Here is a 22953-nt window from a genome sequence, read left to right as displayed (position 1 = left end):
ACCTTTGAGTACATCCTAAAATATCAGTATCATATTGCTGACATAAACAATGTGATTTTTTTACTGATGCATTGTGCAATGTCATAGACATTTAAGAACAGAAGTTGAGGTGTCCAAAGGGCAAATGAGAAGTTCATCATTAGCAAAGCTATGGTAAGAGATCACCAATGGGCAGCACCCCTAGAGCACCGGTATCTGAGAAATGGCAAGAGAACTTGAGGAAGGTTCTCAGCACAAGAGGTGGTCCTCTACCACCACCACCCCCAAAGCAATGGGGAATTTTCAGAAAGATACTGGCAAAAATTGTGTAGGGAGAGTTGAACTAAACTCTATCCCACATTTCATTAGTTTTTTTTTAAAAATTTATATTTTAGATTAAAGTACTTTAGGATTCAAAGGAAATTCTTATGTTCTTTTCAGGATTAAACTACTTACCACAGGTAGCCAAATAACTGTGAATTAAATTTTTGTTTTTTTCACAAGGAGATTTAGCTGAAGTGCATGGTCTAACCATAATCTTTGTGGCACTTCCATAACTCTTTTACTTGAACTTCTAGTAAAAGATTAAATGGTCTACCACAATCCGGTACCCTTTCCTATCCCCTTCTCCACCAAAAGGAAAACCCCAAAAGCCATAAAAACAGAGATTAGAACTTGAACACTAGGCTTCTTAAGGGATCTCATAAATATTGACTTAGGGTCCCTTTTGTCAACAAGACTTTATACAAAGCTTAACAATCCATAGTATGGCTCCAAATGAAGCACTTAAGGTCTCATGAGAAAAACAGGAGGTTAACAAGGACATGTAATCATAGATAGGATTCTGACTTATTTAAAAGTAAATCAATATATATATTTCTTCCTTTTTATTAAAATTTATTCAGCCAACAAATCACTTTATGAAATCTCAAAAGCACTGTATTAGGCACTGTGGCCAAATCAAACTATTAGAAGGTTCCTTCCTTCAAGGAGGTTTAACTAGAAAAGAGGGATAAGACACCAACACAAACAGCTTTAATACCTAAAATTATTACCAAATCACATAGGATAAGAATGCAGTCTACAGTGATGGAGAGAATAATGGAACTCCTAACAGATCAATATAATTATTGAAATAGATGTAAATTCATATGAAAGGGGTTTTCAAGCAACATGCTATATAAAGTATAAGCAGAAAAATGGCACTGTGGATATCAGTATGTCAGGAAAGACTTCAGGGAGAAAGTAGCATTTGAGCTGGGATTTAAAGAAGGATTAAGAATTGAATGGATGAAGGGTTAGGATTTCAGGGATAGCTAACAGTGAAAAAGGCATGAAAGGAAAGAATTTGGAGCAAGTTCAGTAGGCAAAATGTTATCCACCTTGATCTGGCAAGAAACAATGCTAAAATATGACCGGAGAGAAAGAAAGGTGGCATCAAATTGTGAAAGACATAGAAAACCAGAAAGAAACTTGAAATTTACTACAGGAATTCACTGAACATTCTGAGAATTATTATTTCTCTACACAAAGTTCAATAACTATTAAATAGTAATGTAATCTATGAGGAGCAAAGATTATTTTGCCAGCATTATAATAAAGCAAAGTCAACATCGACTTAAAAGAATGGTTAAAAACTAAGAGCAATGAGGGTAATGAGGTGGTGCAGTAGATAGAACACCAGCCCTGAAATCAGAAAGAAGTTCAAATCTGACCTCAGACACTTAAGCTGTGTGACCTTGGGCAAGTCACTTAATCCCATTGCCTTAAAAATAAAATAAAATTAAAAATTAATAAAGTGAGAGTAATGGCAGAGAAATAAACAACCAGATTTTTTTAAATGCCCCAAATCAGAAATAATAAGAAAAATATAAATTAAAAAAAATTCTAAGGTTACAGTCATTTATTAGTTTGGTAAAGATAACAAATTATAAAAATAACAATTTGAAGATGCTGTGGAAGGTCAGGCACCATTAATGTTGGCCAAACTGTGAATTGGTCCAACCCCTCTCAAAAGAAATGTAGAACTATTCTCAAAAGACATAAAACTGCCAATAAAAGCAATAACACATAAATAACACATAAAAAGCAATAAGACATAAACTCTGGCACACAGTGAAAAAACAAAGAGGAGAAAATGAAGGGGGAACCTTTGAAGAACACTTTTTTTATGCTATCAGGTGGAAATATGAGGTCAAGGTCAAGGATGAGGAGAATGGGGACTGAGGAGGGAGAAGACAACTGGATGAATGTGGTATCAACAGCTTTTTCACCCCAAAAATTTTAACAGGAAGAGAAAGGAAGTTGAGAAATGGAATGATGATCTCATAATGGTCAAATCTAATGACATTTTCTCAATCTTCTTCTTTCTTGATCTCTCTATAGCCTTTGATCCAGTTTCTATATCACCCTCTTCACGACAATGATCTACTATGTTTCTATTCCTACAGTCTGAACACTTGGATCTTTGCAGTCTTTAGTGGATATGCTCCTAGGATAAACTCACTAATCGTGCCTGTCCCCCTAAGGTTCTACATTAGGCACTCTTATATTGAGTCTCACATGGTGATCTCAGTAATTCCCATGGGTTCAATTATCATCTCTATGCAGATGATTCTCAGATTTATGTCTAGCCATAATTGCTCTCCTGAGCTCCAAGCTCATATCACCAACTGTCTCTTGAACATCTTATACTGGATGTCCCCTAGACATCACAAAATCAATACAGTCAAAAAAGAGAACTTATTACAACCTTTTTACCTGCTAACCTTTCTGACGTCCTAACTTTCTTATTATTGTCAAGGTACCAACCGTCCCAGAATTACTCACATTCTTGGTGCCATTGTTGACCCCTCTCTCATTCTAGTTCCATGAATCCTATCTATTGTAAAGTAAATCAATGTTTAATAAGAATTGCTATGTAAAAATCCCCCCCAATTATTTTAAATAAGCACCTACCATGTGCTACGGGGAAGGAATACAAAAATAATCAGAAGATAATCCCTGCCAGATTGTAATCTAAACAAATATATCCAAAGCCAAGACATACATACAAACATTCATATGTACATTTGTATTTATATGTAAGCATATAGGAATTTTATTATATTTCTACAATAATATGGAAATAACAAAGGAAAGACACTGGAATTAAGAGGAAAAGACTTCATGGAAAAGGTGCAATTTTATATAACATTTAAAGCTCAGCAGTCAGAAGAGGGAAAGCAGGCCAAGAATAGGAACAAAAAGAGAAAATGCCCAGAGTCAAGTGATGGAGTGCCTTGCTCAAGAAAGAATCAGAAGTCCAGGTTCTACATGAGAACATGTAGACAAATAAGATGTAAGAAGACAGGAATAGGAGGTGATGTTAGGAAAGGTTTACATCTTGTTTTTACATTCATAACACATCTTGGATATGTTTTCTCTCTGATAACACAGCCACCACCGGAGGAAGTCCTCATTATCTCATACCTTTGGTATTGCAAGAACATTCTGATTTAGCTCCCTCCTCAAGTCTATTCCCACTTCATTCTGATCAATACTCAGAGAGAAATGTTTTTTCTACCTGAAAAATACAGGTTTTAACTGATGATAACTGAAGAGAAAAGTGTGCAAAGTAACAACAACAAAGTGCAATGATCAACCATGACTGACTTGGTTCTTCTCAGGAAAACAATGATTTAAGACAATTCCAAAAGACACATGATAGAAAATGTTATCCACATCCAGAGAAAGAACTGATGGAATTTCTGAATGCAGATAATAGATTGTTATTTTCATTTTTCAAATTTTTTGTGAGTTTTTCCATTTCCTCTGTTTCTTCTTTCACAACATAACATGCTTTACATGATTTCTCATAAAGCAAAATTCTGATCACATCGCCCCATCCCAATAATTTTTTTTTCAGGTTTTTGCAAGGCAAATGGGGTTAAGTGGCTTACCCAAGGCCATACAGCTAGGTAATTATTAAGTGTCTGAGATCGGATTTGAACCCAGGTACTCCTGACACCAGGGCCGGTGCTTTATCCACTATGCCACCGAGCTGCCCCGCCAATAACTTAATATTTTCTGAGATCAAATATAATGTTACATTTTTCATTTAAAGCCCTTCACAATTTAACACCCCATCTTTCTAGTCTTACACTTTTGTACATAATCATTGTAATCAACAATAATAATAATACTTAACTTCCTGTTCTTGAGATTCAAAAAAAAAAAAATTGCACAACATTTAACCTAGTCTCTGGGACATAATACTAAATAAATATTACTTAGCACAACCTCCACCAACATTTGTCTTTCTCCTACTCTATCATCACCACCTCTATCTATGTCTTTCTTCTCTACACTACTACTACTAGCAACACCATTATCTATGCCTTTCCCCTCTATCACTATCACCACCACCATAACTATCATCACCATGATCATCTATGCCTTTCTCTTTTTCTGACCATCTACACAACTGGAGAAGTAGAATAGCTTCTGAACTGAACTTTGTGTATTCACCTTCTCTATCTTTCTGATTCATTCCAACATCCTGTTTCAGAATCATATTTTTATAGAGTATGATATCTTCTACTATCTTACTCAATTAAAAACTTTTACTGCCTACAAAATGAAATATAAGTTCTTTATGCACAATAAAGCCTTATATGTTATAATGTGGGGCGCTTATTAGTTCAGACAAATCCATCTGTCTCATAGGGTTGTTGCAATATAGGGGCATTGCAAAGATTTGAATATGCATCTATACATACATGTTACTAGCATTCTTATCATTATCATTAATATATACATTATCATTATTATTATTATTACCCATAAAAACAGAACTACTTACTGTTCTTCCAAACAGTCTCAAATTTTCCCTCACATGTGCTCGCGCTCTCTCTCTCTCTCTCTCTCTCTCTCTCTCTCTCTCTCTCTCTCTCTCTCTCTCTCTCTCTCTCTCTCTCCTATCTCCTATCTCCTATCTCTGCTTTCTCTCTCTCTTTCTCTGGCCCACTTGGCCCAGTTCTCAAATATTCTTCAAATCTCAGTTCATGGGCCAGGTAAGCGTTCTGTGACCTGCCAAGCTTATGGCCCCATGGCCCCATGTCAACCATTATAGCACTATTTATTAATGTACTTTCAAATTATACCAGGTCACAATGTATGAATACCATGTGCCCCTCATCAAAATAACAATGAAAAAAAAATCCAGGTTTTTCCCCACAACACATAGCCCACTGACTTATACAAAATAGATGCTTAACAAATAACTGTTAAATGAATAGAATCATTTCATTATCGTATATTTGGAAACTGAATGAGAATTATTATCACATAATAAGAATTAGTCTACACTGTGCTAAATACTCTGCAAATTATTTCCTCATTTAATACTCACAACTCATATTTTACAGTATAAAGAAACAAAAAAAGGAGTGATTGGCCCAGGGTAATAAAGATAGCTAATATCTGAAGACAGACTTGAATTCAGTTCTTTCCTGACTCTAATTCCAACACTCTATCCACTGTATAAATAAGCTGACTCTGAGGACCTTTCTGCCTATTCTGAGACATGATCAAATAGGATAGCAAACATAGTTAAGCCTAGATTTATCTCTTCTGTTATCAATGTATCTGAAAGCAAAGATACAGTAGTTAATGAAAGCTAATATGTTTAAAAGATATACATCAAAATTTTTAAAGAAGTTCTTTCTGGGGACAGCAAAAGAAACAAAGTAGATACAATTAGCTAAGAAAAATAGTTAAATAAATGAGACAAGAATGTAATGAAATATTACTGAATAGTAAGAAATGATGAATGTGGTGATTACAGAGAAATAAAAAAGATCCACATTAACTGATGCAGAGTAAACAGAACCAAGAAAACATCTAAAACACTGTTAACAGAAAAATCTCAAATTAAAAACACCAATCTTGCAAAATTATAAAGAACAGAACAGATATGAGAAGGCATTCCTTCTTTACCTCTTTAGAGAGATGTGAGGGTCCACAAGTATACATTGTCAACGTTTTCAGGCTACAGAGATGAAGTTACCTCCCTTCCAACATTTCTACTTTCCCATTATAGTTTTGAGTCATTATAGGTCAGAATAAGAAATTAAATGGGAATTTTGCAGAAGCTGCAGATAACACACAAAAGTCAATAGACAGCACTGAGTCTATGATCAAATTTTATAATTAGGCACTGTAAATACCCCATTAAAGGATAAAAAAGGGAGGGCCAAAAATCTTTATAAGGATCTTCAAGATCACGGGGGTGCTTTATCTTTTATTAAGTGTCTGAGACCGGATTTGAACCCAGGTACTCCTGACTTCAGGGCTGGTGCTTTATTCACTAAGCCACCTAGCCGCCGCCCCTTTCTTTTGTTGAAAAAAATTACTATTTGTTATGCGATAGGTGTCCAGAAAGGGAGGTTGTTTAAGTCACTGAAAAAAGGGGAAGATGATAATATAATAAAGGTATAAAAAAGATATCAACAAAAACTTTCCTAAAGTTAACATGTTTTTTAAAATTATGATGATGATAATAATCTAGAAAGCCTTATCCTATTACTTAGGGCTTAAGATTTTTTTTTCCTAAAACACAGACCAAGCAATGGAAAGTTACCCTCCAAATGAGCAGCTCTTTTGTTTATCATGGAAAGAATGAAAGTTCAAGAAATTAACAGAAAACTAGTCTAGAAATACCAGTCACCCAAAACAGTTCTGTCTTCCTGAAAGCAGGACATCTGGCCAGATTTTCAAATTGTACTATTTTGAAATCCCTATCCTACTTCACCCATTCCATTGAACTCTTAAAAATTCTATGATCCAAAGACTCTTTTCTTTTATTAAGAATAATTGACACTGAGGGGCAGTTAAGTGCTGCAGTGGATAGAGTACCAACCCTGGAGTTAGGAGCACCCAAGTTCAAATCCAATCTCAAACACTAAATAATTGCCTAGCTGTGTGACATTGGGCAAGACCCATTGTCTTAAATAAATAAAATTTTTAAAAAAAAGAATATTTAACATTGCATAAGTACTTAAATTGAGCAATTATACTTAAAAAGCCAAAGCAAAATCAGAATATCTTCACGAAATAGACAGAAGTGACTTGTATTCAGTCGTTAACAAGGGATTTCTCAAATAACAGAATTCACTAGATCCATAAGAAAAGAGTACTAGCTTCAGTCAGCTAGAGGAAAAGAACTAGTCATGTCCAAAAGTGAGAGTTATACAGGTGACTAGGTGGCAAAGTAGATAGAGCAATGAACCTAGATTCAGGAAGACTCATCATCCTGAGTTCAAATCCAGCCTCAGGTATTTACTAGCTGTGTGATCCTGGCCAAGTCAATTAGCCCTATTTGCCTCAGTTTCTGCATCTGTCAAATGAGCTGGAGAAGAAGGAATCTTTGCCAAGTAAACTCTAAATGGGTTTACAACAAGTCAAATACAACTGAAGTGACTGAACAAATGTACACAGAAAAACACATTAAAAAAAGTAAATGTTGTAAAATGATGAAAAATAGAAGAGATATATAACAAGACATTTACTCTATGCCTCTTTATAGAAATAAAGATCCACAAGTACACAGTACAGAGCAAAGTAGGAAGGATTTTAAAGGAACAGCAGACAAGTTAGTTAAATTTATCTGGAAGGCTTCTTGGAAGACCTGAATATTGAAGCAAGAAGAGGAAGGGAGAGAGGAATAAATAATTACCTATCAAACTTCTACTGTGCCAAGCAAACCTGAGAGACAGTAGGTACTATTGTTATTCTCATTTTACAGATGTGGAAACTGAGGCAATGTTAGCTTAAGTAACTTGCTAAAGGTCATAGTTGCATTAGTATTGTTCACAGCAAACATAGTACTAGAAGCTTAATAAATGTTTACTAATCAACCATAACGCTATTTTAAAACCTTAGGAAATTCAAGTGGATGACAAGCCCAAATGATAGTTTCTATCATTTAAATGACTGATTTTCAGTAGTATTTTTATTTCTAATCAATAGCAAAAACTTAGACCTGATAACCTCAAATCCAATAAAAGTCCCTCTTAAATAAAGTCTAATCATAAAAACAATGCAGTGGTTCTTTTTCCCCAAACTGATGTGGATACAATTCTGTAGGTGAATTCTAGAGGATCATAAAGTTGAAGGTATCATCATAATATTTAAAACAAAATCAATACAGCTTTAGTCCTAAAAAATTTCCCTTGAAAAAACAATCATGTCAGAAATTGCTCTTCAGATCATTTTTTTTTTAGGTTTTTCAAGGCAATGGGGTTTAAGTGGCTTGCCCAAGGCCACACAGATAGGTAATTATTAAGTGTCTGAGGTCACATTTGAACCCAGGTACTCCTGACTCCAAGGCCTTTGCTCTATTCACTGCGCCACCTAGCCGCCCCCTTCAGATCATATTCTACAACAATCATGTCAACATTCACTTGACTTTACATTTAGAAATTAGCACAATCAGTAATAAGAACAATACCTCTAGCATCATTTACTTGGTTTGCTCATAATATTGAAAATGAATCAAATAGAACAAAGCAAAATGAGAAGATAAGAGTATTTGGTATTAACATGGCAAAAGGTTCTCCATTTAAAATGATATTTTTCAGAGATCATTTAAATTAACCAAAGACAAAAATGCTACTGAATCCTCTAATGGATTAATAATGTGTTTAGTTACTTTATGTGAAGTACTTGCAACTTGCATGCCCTGCCCCAGGGAAAAAAAAGCATATGAAGAGCAAAAAGAGTACATCAAAACAGTCCAAAGTATTAGAGACCAACTTATTAATTCAGCAACAGTTGCACAAACCATCTTAAAAAAATGGAAACAATATTTTTAATTGATTCTCACAAGGACTTGAACTTATGTAAGTTAAATATAAAAACAGTCTCCAGTATAAGGTACACATCGAAAACCCTCCTATATTTAAAATGTCACCAGCATAATGTTACAGCAATGATGCAATTGAGTCAAAACCCATTAACCTTAAATATATTAAACATAGTTCCAGTGTTAAAGAAGGACTCAAACCAAAATACCTTATTAAGCATTAAGAAATTGATGTATAGTGAGATTATAACAAATGATATGGCTATAGCTATGAACAACATTTTCATCTCCTGGAATTGTTCTCCAATAATAATTTTTAAAAAAGTAATTTGGATTCGTGAAATGTAAATTTCTTAACATCAACTTAGGATAGCTAGAAACTTAAATAGTTTTGGGGGGAGTTAGTTTTATTTGTTTGGTTGGGGGGGTTTTTGAGGGGGAACTTCAAACTTCTCTCTTTTTTTTTTAAAGGTTTTTGCAAGGCAATTGGGGTTAAGTGGCTTACCCAAGGCCACACAACTAGGCAATTATTAAGTGTCTGAGGCTGGATTTGAACTCAGGTCCTCCTGACTTCAGGGCCTGTGCTCTATCCACTGCGCCACCTAGCCGACCCTGAGACTTTCAGGTTTCAAAACTGAATGCATAATCAAGTAGAACTGATGGTCAAAGGGATAGCTGACAAATACACCTAGAAGTCTCCAGGCAAGGTAAACTGATTATAAAACTATCAAGGAATGAGCCACGGTTGAACTTGTTAAAAGATTTTAATGGTATTCAGAAATCAAAGCTTAATGGTAAGAACATGTGAAAAGCAATTAACACCTACACAATACCAGTCTTCATTTGTTTCACTCAATAAATACTTATTGTTTGTTGGAAAGTATCCCAACAAAGCAACATAATATACTACCACCCAAAGGCACTTTAAAAAAAAAGTTAAACATGTGCTCACCAACAAAAAGAGAACTGAGATACTAAAAGAAAAAATTCTCAAAGCACATAGGAAATTCAAAAATTCATGAAAATAATTTTTACAACAATATTTTACTTCTACAGGCAAGAATAAAGGCTGACAGCAACTACATTACATTAGGTTTGTAAAATATACCTTAGTGATCTCCCTCCAGAAAAAAAGCACATGGAATAGCTAAGATCAAAGAGAAGAACCTAAAAACTATTAAGAAACAACAGCCATATGAACACAGCAAACCTATAAACAAAGAAGACTAGACAAGGAGATGAGCTGTGCATATTGTAAAAACAGAGATTTATGATGGGCAATTGGGGACAATTTGTCACCACTAGAAAAACAAAAGAGCTGTACTCTTAAAGGAAATCGAAATTCACGCTCAATGTCAATTATTCAAGAAAATGATAAAAAAAAAAGTTTAATACCTCCTAAATTCTTTTCCAAAGTGGCAGCTGGAATCACACCTATCAGAAGGTTGGTTTGTTTCAAGGACTGATAAATATATGTCCATGCTATAAGCATAAACCTCAAGACATCCTTAAGAACTCAATAAATTTTGTAAGAAAAGGAGTTTTAAGACCAAGTTGCTGTCAAAAATTGTCTGGATTTAACATTTATCCATAAAACATAAGAACAATCTTTTAAAAATGTACCTCCAGTTCAAATGTTCCTAACCTCCAAAACATATGGAAGCAAAATCTTTCAAAATATAGAAACATAGACCAAGATATCAATATCATGTGGAAACATTATCATTTATACTGAGCTGTCTGCATGGATAATTTTACCAAGAATTTAAGACAATAGTAAGCATTTCAATAAGACCACAGAAGATGACTTTATAACTCTAATTCTTATGTTCAACTCCAACAGGTAGTGATTTTTAACTTGCCTGGGTAACGATTCAGAATAGATTACAAATAAAAGAATAATTCAATAAAAGTGACTTATTCAGAAATCATTTCTTTTACAACTCCAAACAAAAGATGAAAAAGTCACATGTTAATAAGTCACAGTAAAAATAATGAAAGTACATGGTAATGTGGTTTTAGTAAATAAATATATAACTTTTAATATGTTATATAAATATATATTAAATCAAAAAAGATCCAAAGAACTATAAAATAGTAAAACAAATCATAAATACAGTGCCAGAGGAAGTATTTTCTTTCATGAAGTAAATAAACAAAGTATTTATTCACTGAAGGAGTTGTTCCCATATTTTCCACATTAAGCAAAATGCTAAATAGTATATTAAAGAAATACATACACATAAGATATTGTTATAATTATTATATTCATTTAAAAGTAGAACTTGAAAAATAAAACTCTGAAATGTGTTTTAATATCAGTAACCTACCAAATAATTATAGCATGTTAAAATCATCTATCAATACATTAGTTTCCAAATTTCTGTCATTTCTAAATAGAGGGAGAAATTATTTAAAGTTATCCATTTGGTATAAAATATTAAAAGAAACACATATAATTTTTAAAATGGAGCAATAAAGATAATCTGTCAACATAAAATTACAGCATCTATTACTCATTTTGTGTTAAAGAAAACTATACTTAAATTGTCAGCTAATTACCAAGCCTGATGGATAAAATATACTCAATATATATTCAAAATATAATCTATCATTTGCATATTACAGCACAATAGTCAGAGCAGTAGAGATGTCCTTGGCACATTAAGCCATTATGAAAACAAGTAGTTTCAATATTCACTAAAAAAATAACCCCAAACTAAACTTTGTATAACTACATAACAAGTTGTGAACCTCTCTTAGAAATAAAGTGACTAGGGGTGGCTAGGTGGTGCAGTGCATAGAGCACCAGCCCTGGAGTAAGGAATACCTGAGTTCAAATTCAGCCTCAGACACTTAATAATTACCTAGCTGTGTGGTCTTGGGCAAGCCACCTAACCCTATTTGCCTTACAAAAACCAATAAATAAATAAATAAAAATAGAGTGACTAATACCAATACCAGGAAGACATCTCATCTATACAGAAGAATACAGAAGAGAGTTTTTTATATAGTTTATAATTTAAATAAGCCTTACATATTGCTGAAATCTATTGAGATCCTATATAACATGGATACCATGGTATAAGCAGGTTTTCCTTTGGCTTTGGCTTTGGATAATAGAAAACCCATCAAAGGTCTTCCACACAGTAATGCAAATAACTCAGGGTCAGACATAATCGTTTTCAAAGTATCCTATAATAAAGTGATGTTTGTAACGAGGAGTTTAAGGCACTGTGAGATCTTGAACCTTCTAAATTACCAAAGATAGAGCTATTTTCAACTTAATTTTAAGAATGTGATTCTTAGTGCAGTGAACTGAAATTCAGAAGACTTTTTATCTATTATACTATCATCTATTAATTATGCTTAAGGATTGCTTGTGGAAGTAATTTCAATGAAAACAAATAGTTCTTGCTTTACACTCTCAGCTCACATTTAATTCAAACACTTATGGTTTGAGTGGATTATCCCTGTTCTTACAAAAGAAACAGGATAGTGAAAATTGTCACAAATAAGGAGCCCCATTGGTCAAGAGAAAAACCTTTCCGTTGCTTTCATTCAAAAACTCTGTGACCTAACTCGTGAACCCTCAAGTTCAAAATCTGTAAAAGAATAATAAAAATATGCATCGTGTCTGTACGTCCCCCTACCATGGAAAATAGGGTTTTACACAATAAATTAAGTCAGCATCATCGTCATCATCATCCTCCATTTATTTTGCCTCCTGTTACCTGCTTGTGCAGTTAGTTAAGTGGCACAGTGAACAGAGTACAGGGCCAGGAATTAAGAAGACCTGAGTTCAAATCTGGTCTCAGACACTTATTAGCTGTGTGACCCTGGGACAGATGCTTAACCTTGTTTGCCTCAGTCTCCTCATCTGGAAAATGAGCTGGAAAAGAAAATGGCAAACCACTCTAGCATCTCTGACAAGAAAACCCCAAAAGTGGTCACAAAGTGTCAAACATGACCAAAGAAGAACAAGGCTACCTATTTTTTTCATTTCACAGATTTATCATCCTATTAACTTGAAATAGACTGTTTGCACCTGACCTGTCTTCTAAGATCATATTATTCTGATCCACCATAGTCAGACACTATACCATGAACCCTACACTAAGATGTCATTTTAGTGAACTTTGACAATGAAGGACAACAATCCATCAACCATTGGATTTGACTAATCCCATTTTGTCATCTGTAACAGGATGCTCCAACTCTCAAAACCAACAGACCCTACTCTCTCTAATCTTCAAGCTCTTTATCTACCAGTTCCTTCCCTGGTATCTATAAATATATCTAAGACCAGTTTATTCTTTTTTTTTTTTTTTTTGCAAGGCAATGGGGTTAAGTGGCTTTCCCAAGGCCTCACAACTGGGTAATTATTAAGTATCTGAGGCCAGATTTGAACTCAAGTACTCCTGACTCCAGGGCTGGTACTCTATCTACTGCACCACCTAGCCACCCCTTGACTAGTTTATTCATAAACAACAACAGTAACCCTTATTATACACTTCTATATCCAGTATTTCTGCTGTATTTCTTCTGTCTTCCTTGGGAAATCTTCTAGAAATGACCATCTCACATTTCCACTTCATCTCTATCTTTCCTCTAAAACTGCTGCAATCTGGCTTGTCACACCTCATCATCCAATTGAAAACACTTCCTTCCAAAGATACCAGTAATTGCTTAATTGGAAAACTGGGGGCCTTCTTGACCTCTATATAGAATAAATTTCTTCTTGGATGTTTTCTCCTTTATGATTTTTTATGACCAGGTTTTCTTGGTTTTCCTTCTACATGTCTAAGACTTAACACCATAACCATTTTATAAAGAAAATCAAAAGGAGCAATTACTTAACAAATTAAAAATACAAGATTACTTTTAGAATGCTAATACTTTAAAAACAACTGAAGCAGTTATTTGTTTACATGTCACCACATGATGAATGACATTGCCAGAAGCAACAATGTGTTGATGTGGAAGTGCTTGCCATTAAAAAAAAAACTTGAAAGGTTAAAAATAGACATTACATGTGCCAACTGGCAATGTCTCATGATCAATAAAGCTATTCGCCAATATAAGCCTAAGCAAAAGCAGTTTCTTTAATGGTTTTTACCTGGCAGTGAATGCCAAAGAACATGAAAGATTGACATCACTCCTGCTATCCATTTACTAATCCAAGCAACTATTTCCAATCCAGTCTTCCAGACCTTCACATGTAGCCATAAGTGGGGAAGAAGAATAGAAAAAATTTAGACATGACCTATACCTGAATTTTATTTTTTATTTTTGACTACATAGCATGGAGTACAAGAATCTATAAAGAAAATGTCTTCTGTATACAGCAATACAAGAGACAGTGGTGTATATTTAAATACAGTTAGTCCTTAGCAAAAGGAGACAGAAACTTTATCTTTTGTTCCTAAAGGATCAATTAGCTCATCCAAGTATTTTTTATTTAGTAACTACAGTGGGATAGGGCATGAAGTCAGATGCTATGATGGAAACAAAAAAGAATAAGATATAGTTTCTACACGTAATCTACCATCAATCTCCAAATCCCACGAGGATTTGGTCCTCGTGCCAATTTCAATCAATGTCAGGACCAGCTCTGCTCGCAGAAAGACAGTGGTCGCTTTACTAGCAAAAAAAAAAAAAAAAAAAAAAACAACAACCCTTGCAATTTATTCCATCAGCTATCCACTGGCATTGGAAGGATCCAAGAAATGTGAAGCAATACAATTTTAAACTGTCTGGATTGGTGTGCATATATTAGCTGAGGAGTTGGGGAATTGCCAGGCTAAGAAATGTTTTACAAAATAAAAATCAAATAACTGCAACAGTATACTGATCTCTAGTTTATAGGCATAAAGTCAACAACTCTGGTTTATTAAAGAACAGAATGTCAGAGTTTAAAAAAAAAAAAGTTCCCTAGAGGCTCTCCAGGTTAACCCCTAAGCAAAATAAGAATCCTCTCTAAATAACCCTGACAGTCGGTCATCCAAACACAGCTCCAGGGATAGCAAATATACCACCTCGAGAGGTGCTATGTTTAATTAGTAATAGCAGATGAAGATAGAGAATCTTGGAATCTAGGAACTTCAAGAGATCTGAAAAGTCAGGATCAGAGAAAACCAGAGATTTAGAACAGGTGTGTCCAGTCCACGGGTCATAAGAGGCCCTCAAAGCCCATTCATGAGGCCAGAGTCACATAACCCGGAAAATGAAGGAATAGGTGACAGCATGAGCCAATGTTGCGACATCATAAACCAGCTTAACTCCTAACACCGTTCAAGTTTTTCACACAACTAACATTGTCCTCACAGGCTGCCAAAGGTTTTTAATTGTTTTTTACAAAAGATACGCACATAGAATTTAGGATCTTTTTAAAAACGTTATATGATATCACAATTGCAACAGATAATTTTGTTATTTTTTTCTTTTACATAGACAAAAATTAACATACATTTATATGTATTTTACATGGCACTGTTATAAATGATGCAAAGTAAATGTCTTATTATACTCATTATTTTTTATTATTATACATCATTACATTTTATTATATACTTTATTGCATTATTATTGCTTTTCATTATTATATTCATTCGTAATATGGGTTACACTGTAGTCATAAATAAATATTAAATTCTATATGTGGCCTTTGACAAGTTTTTGTGGGGTACTAAAATGTTGGACACCCATGATATTAGAACATGAAAGAACTTAAGAGGAAATCTAGTGCTGGGAGGTTTTACTTTTTTTTTTAAATGTTATGGAATAAGGGGCAGCTAGGTGGCGTAGTGGATAAAGCACCGACCCTAGAGTCAGGAGTACCTGGGTTCAAATCTGGTCTCAGACACTTAATAATTACCTAGCTGTGTGGCCTTGGGCAAGCCACTTAACCCCATTTGCCTTGCAAAAAACAAAAAACAAACTAAAAAAAAGTTATGGAATAGTGTGGCCATTTGTTAACTTATGGATCCCTTGACAGAATAATGCTTTTAAAAGGCATAAAATAAATTACAATAGCTTACAAAGCAATCAATTACACTGATTTCAGTTGGGGGGAGGGGAGAAGGAAGAGAGGAGAAGTGCCTTAACCAAAGTTTAAGATCTAGTCCAAGATTTTAATGATTTTTGGTCAAAGTAAGTAAATTAAGAGATCCCAGAAGGTGGGATCTGAACCCAGTTCTTCAGACTCGAACAAAAGAAGTACATATGGCCTCCCATTGTTTATTGATAAACCTCCTTCACAACATCCAGCTCCTACATGAAAGCTGCTCCCTTTATAAAACATGAGGACAGTGCTTTTGTTGCTCTGTCATATCCTTAGGATGTGGCCTAGGTAAGAGTTAAATCTCTCAGGCCTCACTTTCTCTGCCTCACAGTGATCTACAACATAATGACATCAAATATGGAAGCCAAGGAAGAGACACAGTCCTCCAATATAGGAACAATCATTTTCTACCTATAATTGTCAACATGTTCTCTGCATTCTTTTCAATTTCACATTAATGATCAGAAAAAGAAGATTTTGCAAAACATTATAACAAATTATATATATTTGAATTTTTCTTTTAAACTTAAGCAAAGCTGATTATCATCATGAAGCTTACCTGCTGTGTTTGGTACCTCTGCTGGGACTGGGTTGACAGATACTGTGCCTGGGGTGGAAGGTGCTGAGGCTGTGGCTGTTGGTTGTAATATGGTTGCTGGCCCTGTTGACAGTAACCACCTACACCTTGCTGACCATACTGAGGCGGCATCTGATGGAAGAAATGGATAAAGCAAGCATGTGAATCAAGTGATGTTATTAAATGAAACTAAACATAAGTCTCCATTAAGAAATCAAAGTTAAACAAAAGCAGGTTTCATCCTTTACCAAGTATGTTTAATCCTCTTATTCATTCGTTAAGAACTGATACACTGACATGAAGGTGCCGAGTATCAATAATAGTCCTAATACAGTCTGACTTCACTTTGATGAACAGTTATGTCTACAAGAAACCAAGCATTGAAAATTTAATAAAAATCTAGTCCAACAAAGTACAAAACTCCATAATACTGACTTGAAAAATAATTTAAAAGGCTCAGTTACTCTCTTTTAAGCATAACATTAACCTACACAGAAATTTCAGGAGAAGGAGAACAAAGTAGAAGCACTGTGATAAAACCATTTTAATGCAAGGTTTCAAATAAAAGTGAATCCCAACAAGCCACAGCTAAATAATTGACTTGTATCTATTCTTTACATAATGCAAGAACAAGTAGGTATAAGTTTACAGCATGCATGTCTGTGCAAATGTACTTCAACTTCTGAGGCAGAGATGGCATGTTTAAAATTGTATTTACATAATTATATTTTTATATTTATATTTTATTTATTTATATTTCTTAGAATAAAAACAATACTCAAAAATAATTCACAAATTATTTTTTCCATAACAGTGAACACATGTTCTCCCAAAGGTAGGATCATAAAACCATAGTACTAGATATACATACAAGCAATAGAAGCACAAATAAAGGAAAGAAAATGTGAACCAACCAATTAATCATTTATTAAATTACTACTGTGTCAGATAATATGGAAGGCATTAAGGAATTTAATGACAAAAATTAAACAATATATTTCCAAAATCTTATATTTCTATCATGGGAGATAAATATTATAAACATGGGCATGCATATGTAAATATAAAATGAAAACAATAGAGTTTTGGAAGGAAGGGGTATTACCAGTAGAAAGTGATTGGAGCATCCATACAAATTAGTATTAACTGAGCAAAATCTTGTAGAAAAATTGCTGCTTTTTCCTGCAGCAGAGGAAAGAAAAGAGAACATTTTAAGACTGGGAGGTAGGGAAAGAGGATGGCCCACTCAAAAAAAGGATGAGAAAAGGAATGCTGTATGAAAAGTCAGGTAGATTAGAACATGAGTACAGAAGGAATATTAAATGTACACCAATGTACACTATGGGACCAGCCTGTGAAAAATTGTAGTTTCTAGTGGAAATGGGAAGCCACTGAAATTTACTTATGTGATTAGGAAAAACCATTTAGGCAGCATTCTGCAGGAAAGAAAAGACTGAAGAACACTGAATCAGGAAACTATTGCAGTAGCCCAGAAAAAAAGGTAATGAGGGTTGGAGGTAAGATAATGGCCATATGAACAATGAGAAGGGGGCAAGGGGATTGTGAAGCAGCAGAATTTGGCATGTGACAGGGATGAATGAAAACAAGAAGTCACTGATGGTGCTGTCAAAAGAAATAGGAAACTTTGAAGTAGAGGTGGATTGGGAAACAGAGTGTCCGATACTGAGTTCTGTTTTAGATATATTTGAAACTTTGAGACAGGCCATTGGTGATACAGAGCCAAATCAGCTCAGGACAGAGATCTGGAGAAATGAACATTAAACTCATTTGTACTAGGTGAAGCCGCTAAGTGAGATTATAAATAGAAAAAGAGTAAGTAAAGAGAAGCAGGAGAGAAAAATGTTGAGCAAGGAGTCAATATCCAAGAGGGGGGTCAACAGAGTCAAATGCAGTAGGAAGATCAAAGGATAATAAGGATTGAGTAAAGATTGTTGCTCATTGCAGAGAAGACAGGTTCAGTTGAATGATAAATGAACCTGTAAAGGGTTGAGAAGTGAGGGGAAAACTGAGTATCTTTGTCTAGGAGTCTGATAAAGGAAAGAGATTTTAAACTGTATATCCCCACTTCTATAAAGGGTGGGGGGGGGTTGGCTTGTTTATTTTTGTAAGGATAGCAGAGACTTGGACATGATTTTAGCAGGAGGTTCAGAACCAATAGACTGGGAGCAATAAGAGAGATCAAAAAGTAAGGTAGGAGCAAGTGAGGGAGGGAAAAATATGGAGAAAACAAACTGCTAAAAAGAAAAAAATGATTATGTATTATCTATCTTATCTATATGGAAAAAGAAAGAAAAAACAACTAAGTACTAGAAAAGCATTTCTTCAGTCAATGAGATTCAATCATGTTTGGAAAATGCATGGTCCCTTATTCAAAAGTAAAAGAGAAAAGAAGTAAAAGAGACCAGATGATTAAAATAAATCTTTCCCATCTCTTAATGTGTGTGAGAAGATAATATTTGAATTTATTGGTCAAAAAAAGTATGAAAATTATATAGTAAGCAATAAAATATAATACCTGCAACTATTTATTTTTTAACTGAAAGAAACTCAAATGCATTTTGTGATGATCAACATCTGTGTACTTTTAATAAAGAGTGGGAGAAAGGGAAAATAAATATATAGGCACAAGCTATTCCAAAAAAGAGAATGAAGTCATTTTATTAATATTACAATATAACCCAAACTCTAAGAACATGTGTGCCCTTGTACATTGAAGAAAAGAATGATGATAAATACCAGATACATACTTAAAATTTATTTTGGTGAAGAAATGGGCAAGGGAAAGAGTGAAACAAAAAAGACCTCTATATTCTTCAAATGATAAATGATCAAAGGATATTGAAAGACAAGATGAAGAAATTAAAACTATCTAGAATCATATGAAAAATTGCTATAAATTATTGTTGATTATGGAAGTGCAAATTAAAACAACTCTGACATACCATCTAACACCTATCAGATTGATCAATATGACTAAAAAGGAAAATGATCAATGTTGAGGAGATGTGGGAAAATTGGCACACTAATAGACTGGTGGTGGAGTTGTGAACTGATACAGCCTTTCTGGAGAGCAGTTTGGAACTATGAACAAAGAACAATAAAAGAGTGTATACACTTTGATCTAGTAATACCACTGTTGGGTCTGTTTCCCAAAGAGATCAAGGAAAAAAAGGACAAAAAACATGCACAGACAAAAAATACTCATGACATATCTTTTTGTGGTGACAAAGAACTGGAAATTGAGGGGATGCTCACCAATTGGGGAAAAGTTGAACGAACCGTAGTATAAGAATGTGATGGAACACACTTGTTCTAGAAGAAATCATGAAATGACACAACTTCAGAAAAGCTTGGAAAGACTTACATGAACTGATGCTGAATGAAATAAGCAGAACCAAAAGAACATCGTACATGCTAATGACAACTAGGGGTGATGGTCAATCATGATGGACTTGTTCACTTTAGTAGTACAATAATCAAAGACAATTCTAAAAGATGTGTGATGACACATTCAATTTTGATCAATGTATAACACGGAAACAATGTAAAGACTATCAAACTACCTTCTGTGTGGGGTGGGGGTAGGGAAGGGAGAATAGGGGGGAAATTGTAAAATTCAATAACAATGAAAATTAAAAAAAAAAAGACTTGTGATAGAAAGTTTGTCCATACCTAGAGGGAACTGTGGAGTTTAAATGAAGACCAAAGCTTCCTATCTTCATTTTTTTTAATCATCTTATGTATTATAGTTTTTCCTTCCATTAGTATTTGATTCTTCTTTCACAATATGATTAACATAAATCTAAGCTGAGACTAATTACACATATAGAGCCTATATTAGATTGCTTTCCATCAGGGATAGAGAGATAGAAGGAAGGGAGGGATCAAGAAAAATATACAACTCAAAACCTTGCAAAAAAAAAAAGAAGAAATGATGAAAACTACCATTGCATGTTTTTCAGAAAAAAAATAAAATAAATAAAATTTTAAAAAAAACAACCTCTCTAGTGTGAATCACTAACACAATAATTTAAAACAAGGGGGAAAGGGGGAAATGTGGGAAAGGGAAGTACATTTATATCACTCAAGACTGGATCTAGAGGAAAGCATTCACAGAACTGCCAAAAACGATCACAAATAATTCCGTTGCAATCAGTAAAAAATGACTTACTGAAGCCTTTTGCTACAAAAAGCCAACATTAGTTGAACAGACAAGTTCATACTGAAAAACCACTTAACGGCACTGCTGAATTCTCTGCTTTTATTTATTTTACAGCTTGATATCTCATAATGAATGTATGTCCCTACCAAAGAGCTTAGCCAAACCATTTCCATAAAACACAACTCCACATGCTAGCTACAGTTCTGTATACCGCCACAACACATATCCTTCCTGTTCAACACCCATATGTTTTGATTTGATATCTAATACTATATTTCACACGCATCTTTGCAGTTTCATTTGAAGCAGTTAGGATAACACTTTTACCAGTGTTAAAAAGACTGTAAAGCTCAGTGCACACAGCCAGCAAATCCCCTATGAATTATGCTTTAACATGTTGACTTTTCAGTTTGTATGAATACACACAAACAATATGGAAGGATCATCATGGGTAAAAAGCCTTCTGTTTTATATACAAACACCGAAAATTATAGGAATAACCCAAAAGCAGTGGGGCAACAACATAATCCAATAATGTTCAATTCAGTATCTATTAAATGCCTCCTACAGGCAAGACACTTAGAAATTAAGGGTAAAGAGTCAAAATTGAAATGGTCTTGGTCATCAAAGAGCAGATATTTTCATTAGAGAAGTCAACATAGGGGCAGCTAGGTGGAGCAGTGAAGAGAGCACCTGACCTGGAGTCAGAAGGACCTGAGTTCAAATGCAGCCTCAGATCCTTAATAATAAACCTAGCTGTGTGAACTTCAGCAAATCACTTGACCCCACTGCCTTGAAAAACAAAAAGAAGGGAGAAAGTGCACACAAGTTGAGTAACTTTAAAGAGTTGCTATGAAGAAAGAAAAAATAGTGACAACTAGGAAGATCACTCAAAGTTTCCCAAATACTTCCTGAAGGTCAATAAGGATTCTAAAAGACAGAGGTGATGGAGGAACACATTCCAGGCCTGGAAGGGTAATTTGTGTAAGGTCAAGGAGACTGAGGATGGGCTGGTGACTTGAAGGAAAGAGCTAGTAAGACAGATAGCTCAACTGTAGACTGCAAGAAAGGCAACAATATGAAATGAAGTCTATAAACATAACTTGGAGCCAGAAACGAAGAAGATTAAAAGCCAAGCTGAGGCATTTGTGTTTTATCCTAAGAGGAAAATAAGAAGCTTACTGATGAATTCTGAGCAGGAGAGTGTGACATGGATAGGCTTCTGCATTAGAAGAATTTGGACAGCACCAGAGTTTCTAAACAAGGTTAAGGTAAGAGTCACAGGGACAGCATCCCTCATATCCAATAGATATAAGTAATGCACCAGTCTTTTTTTCTATAATAGTGCTACCTAGAGATATCACATAAAATGATCTCATCCTACAGTCTGTCTATGTAGAAGACTTTTAAAAGTCATTAAAAGAGAGAATGTCATCTCAATGAAGATAGGAGTGAGGTGGGGAAGGGAATCAAATGTCCCTGAATTTAATTTTTTTTTAATATTAGAAGTATTTTTTTCTCTTGGGTGGGAGAAGCAGAAAATGGAACTTCTGTGAAGATGAAGTATTACTATAATTAAGATACTACAATATTCAATTAAGAATGAATTTAGTTCATAATAGAATAATGATACTTACAATGCAACATAAATTTATATATGGTATGTATGTATGTATGAAGGTAGATATGTGTGCAAAGCTAAGGCTAAGAGCTAAGGCACACAGAACTAAGGCAGTGTGGCCCAGTGAATACAGAGCTGTCTTTTGAGACATGAAGCCCTAAATGAAAATCTGACTAATACCAGTTATGATCCTGATCAAGTCCCTTAATTTTTCAATGCTTGAAAAAAATTTTGACAGAATAAATTTTAGATAAAATGCCAATCAGACCTGGTAGAGAGTGTTTTGTCATCTTTGGCATTCACTATATTAATATTATCCCTATTCTAAAAAGACACGCTCTCTCTCACACAGACCCAGACAGACAGACAGACACAAAAAACAGTACAGTGGGCAGAGTCCAGTATGGCTAGAGTTGGACTTGGAGTCAGAAAAAAATCTGAATTTTAAGAATCTAACCTGTGACACAAAGTTGTGTTAGTCTGGGAAAGTCATTTGATTTCTCACTGTCCCAATCAACTATCTTAAAAGTATAATTGAGGAAAGGAAATTAATTTGCATTAGGTAAAGGGTCTTCTCACAAGGAGAAATTAACAGTGAAATCATTTCATTAGGGGAGGGGGCAGTACGCTAAACATGTATACATATAAAAGTCAGATATTTCCTTACCAATTTTATTCATTATTT

At 34.4% G+C, this 22953-nt stretch overlaps 1 protein-coding gene across 1 annotated transcript in view; it reads right to left on the bottom strand.

Annotated features, from left to right (window-relative positions):
* The window catches only part of ARID1B (AT-rich interaction domain 1B), a 545654-nt gene that overhangs the window by 361236 nt on the left and 161465 nt on the right, over positions 1–22953 (bottom strand). The window contains 1 exon segment of the mRNA XM_074190057.1: positions 16447–16596. Within this exon segment, the coding sequence (XP_074046158.1) occupies positions 16447–16596 (150 nt within the window).

Source organism: Macrotis lagotis, chromosome 5 (assembly GCF_037893015.1).
Source record: "Macrotis lagotis isolate mMagLag1 chromosome 5, bilby.v1.9.chrom.fasta, whole genome shotgun sequence".
NCBI classification, from domain to species: domain Eukaryota; kingdom Metazoa; phylum Chordata; class Mammalia; order Peramelemorphia; family Peramelidae; genus Macrotis; species Macrotis lagotis.
This window is presented reverse-complemented; position numbering and strand designations above follow the sequence as displayed.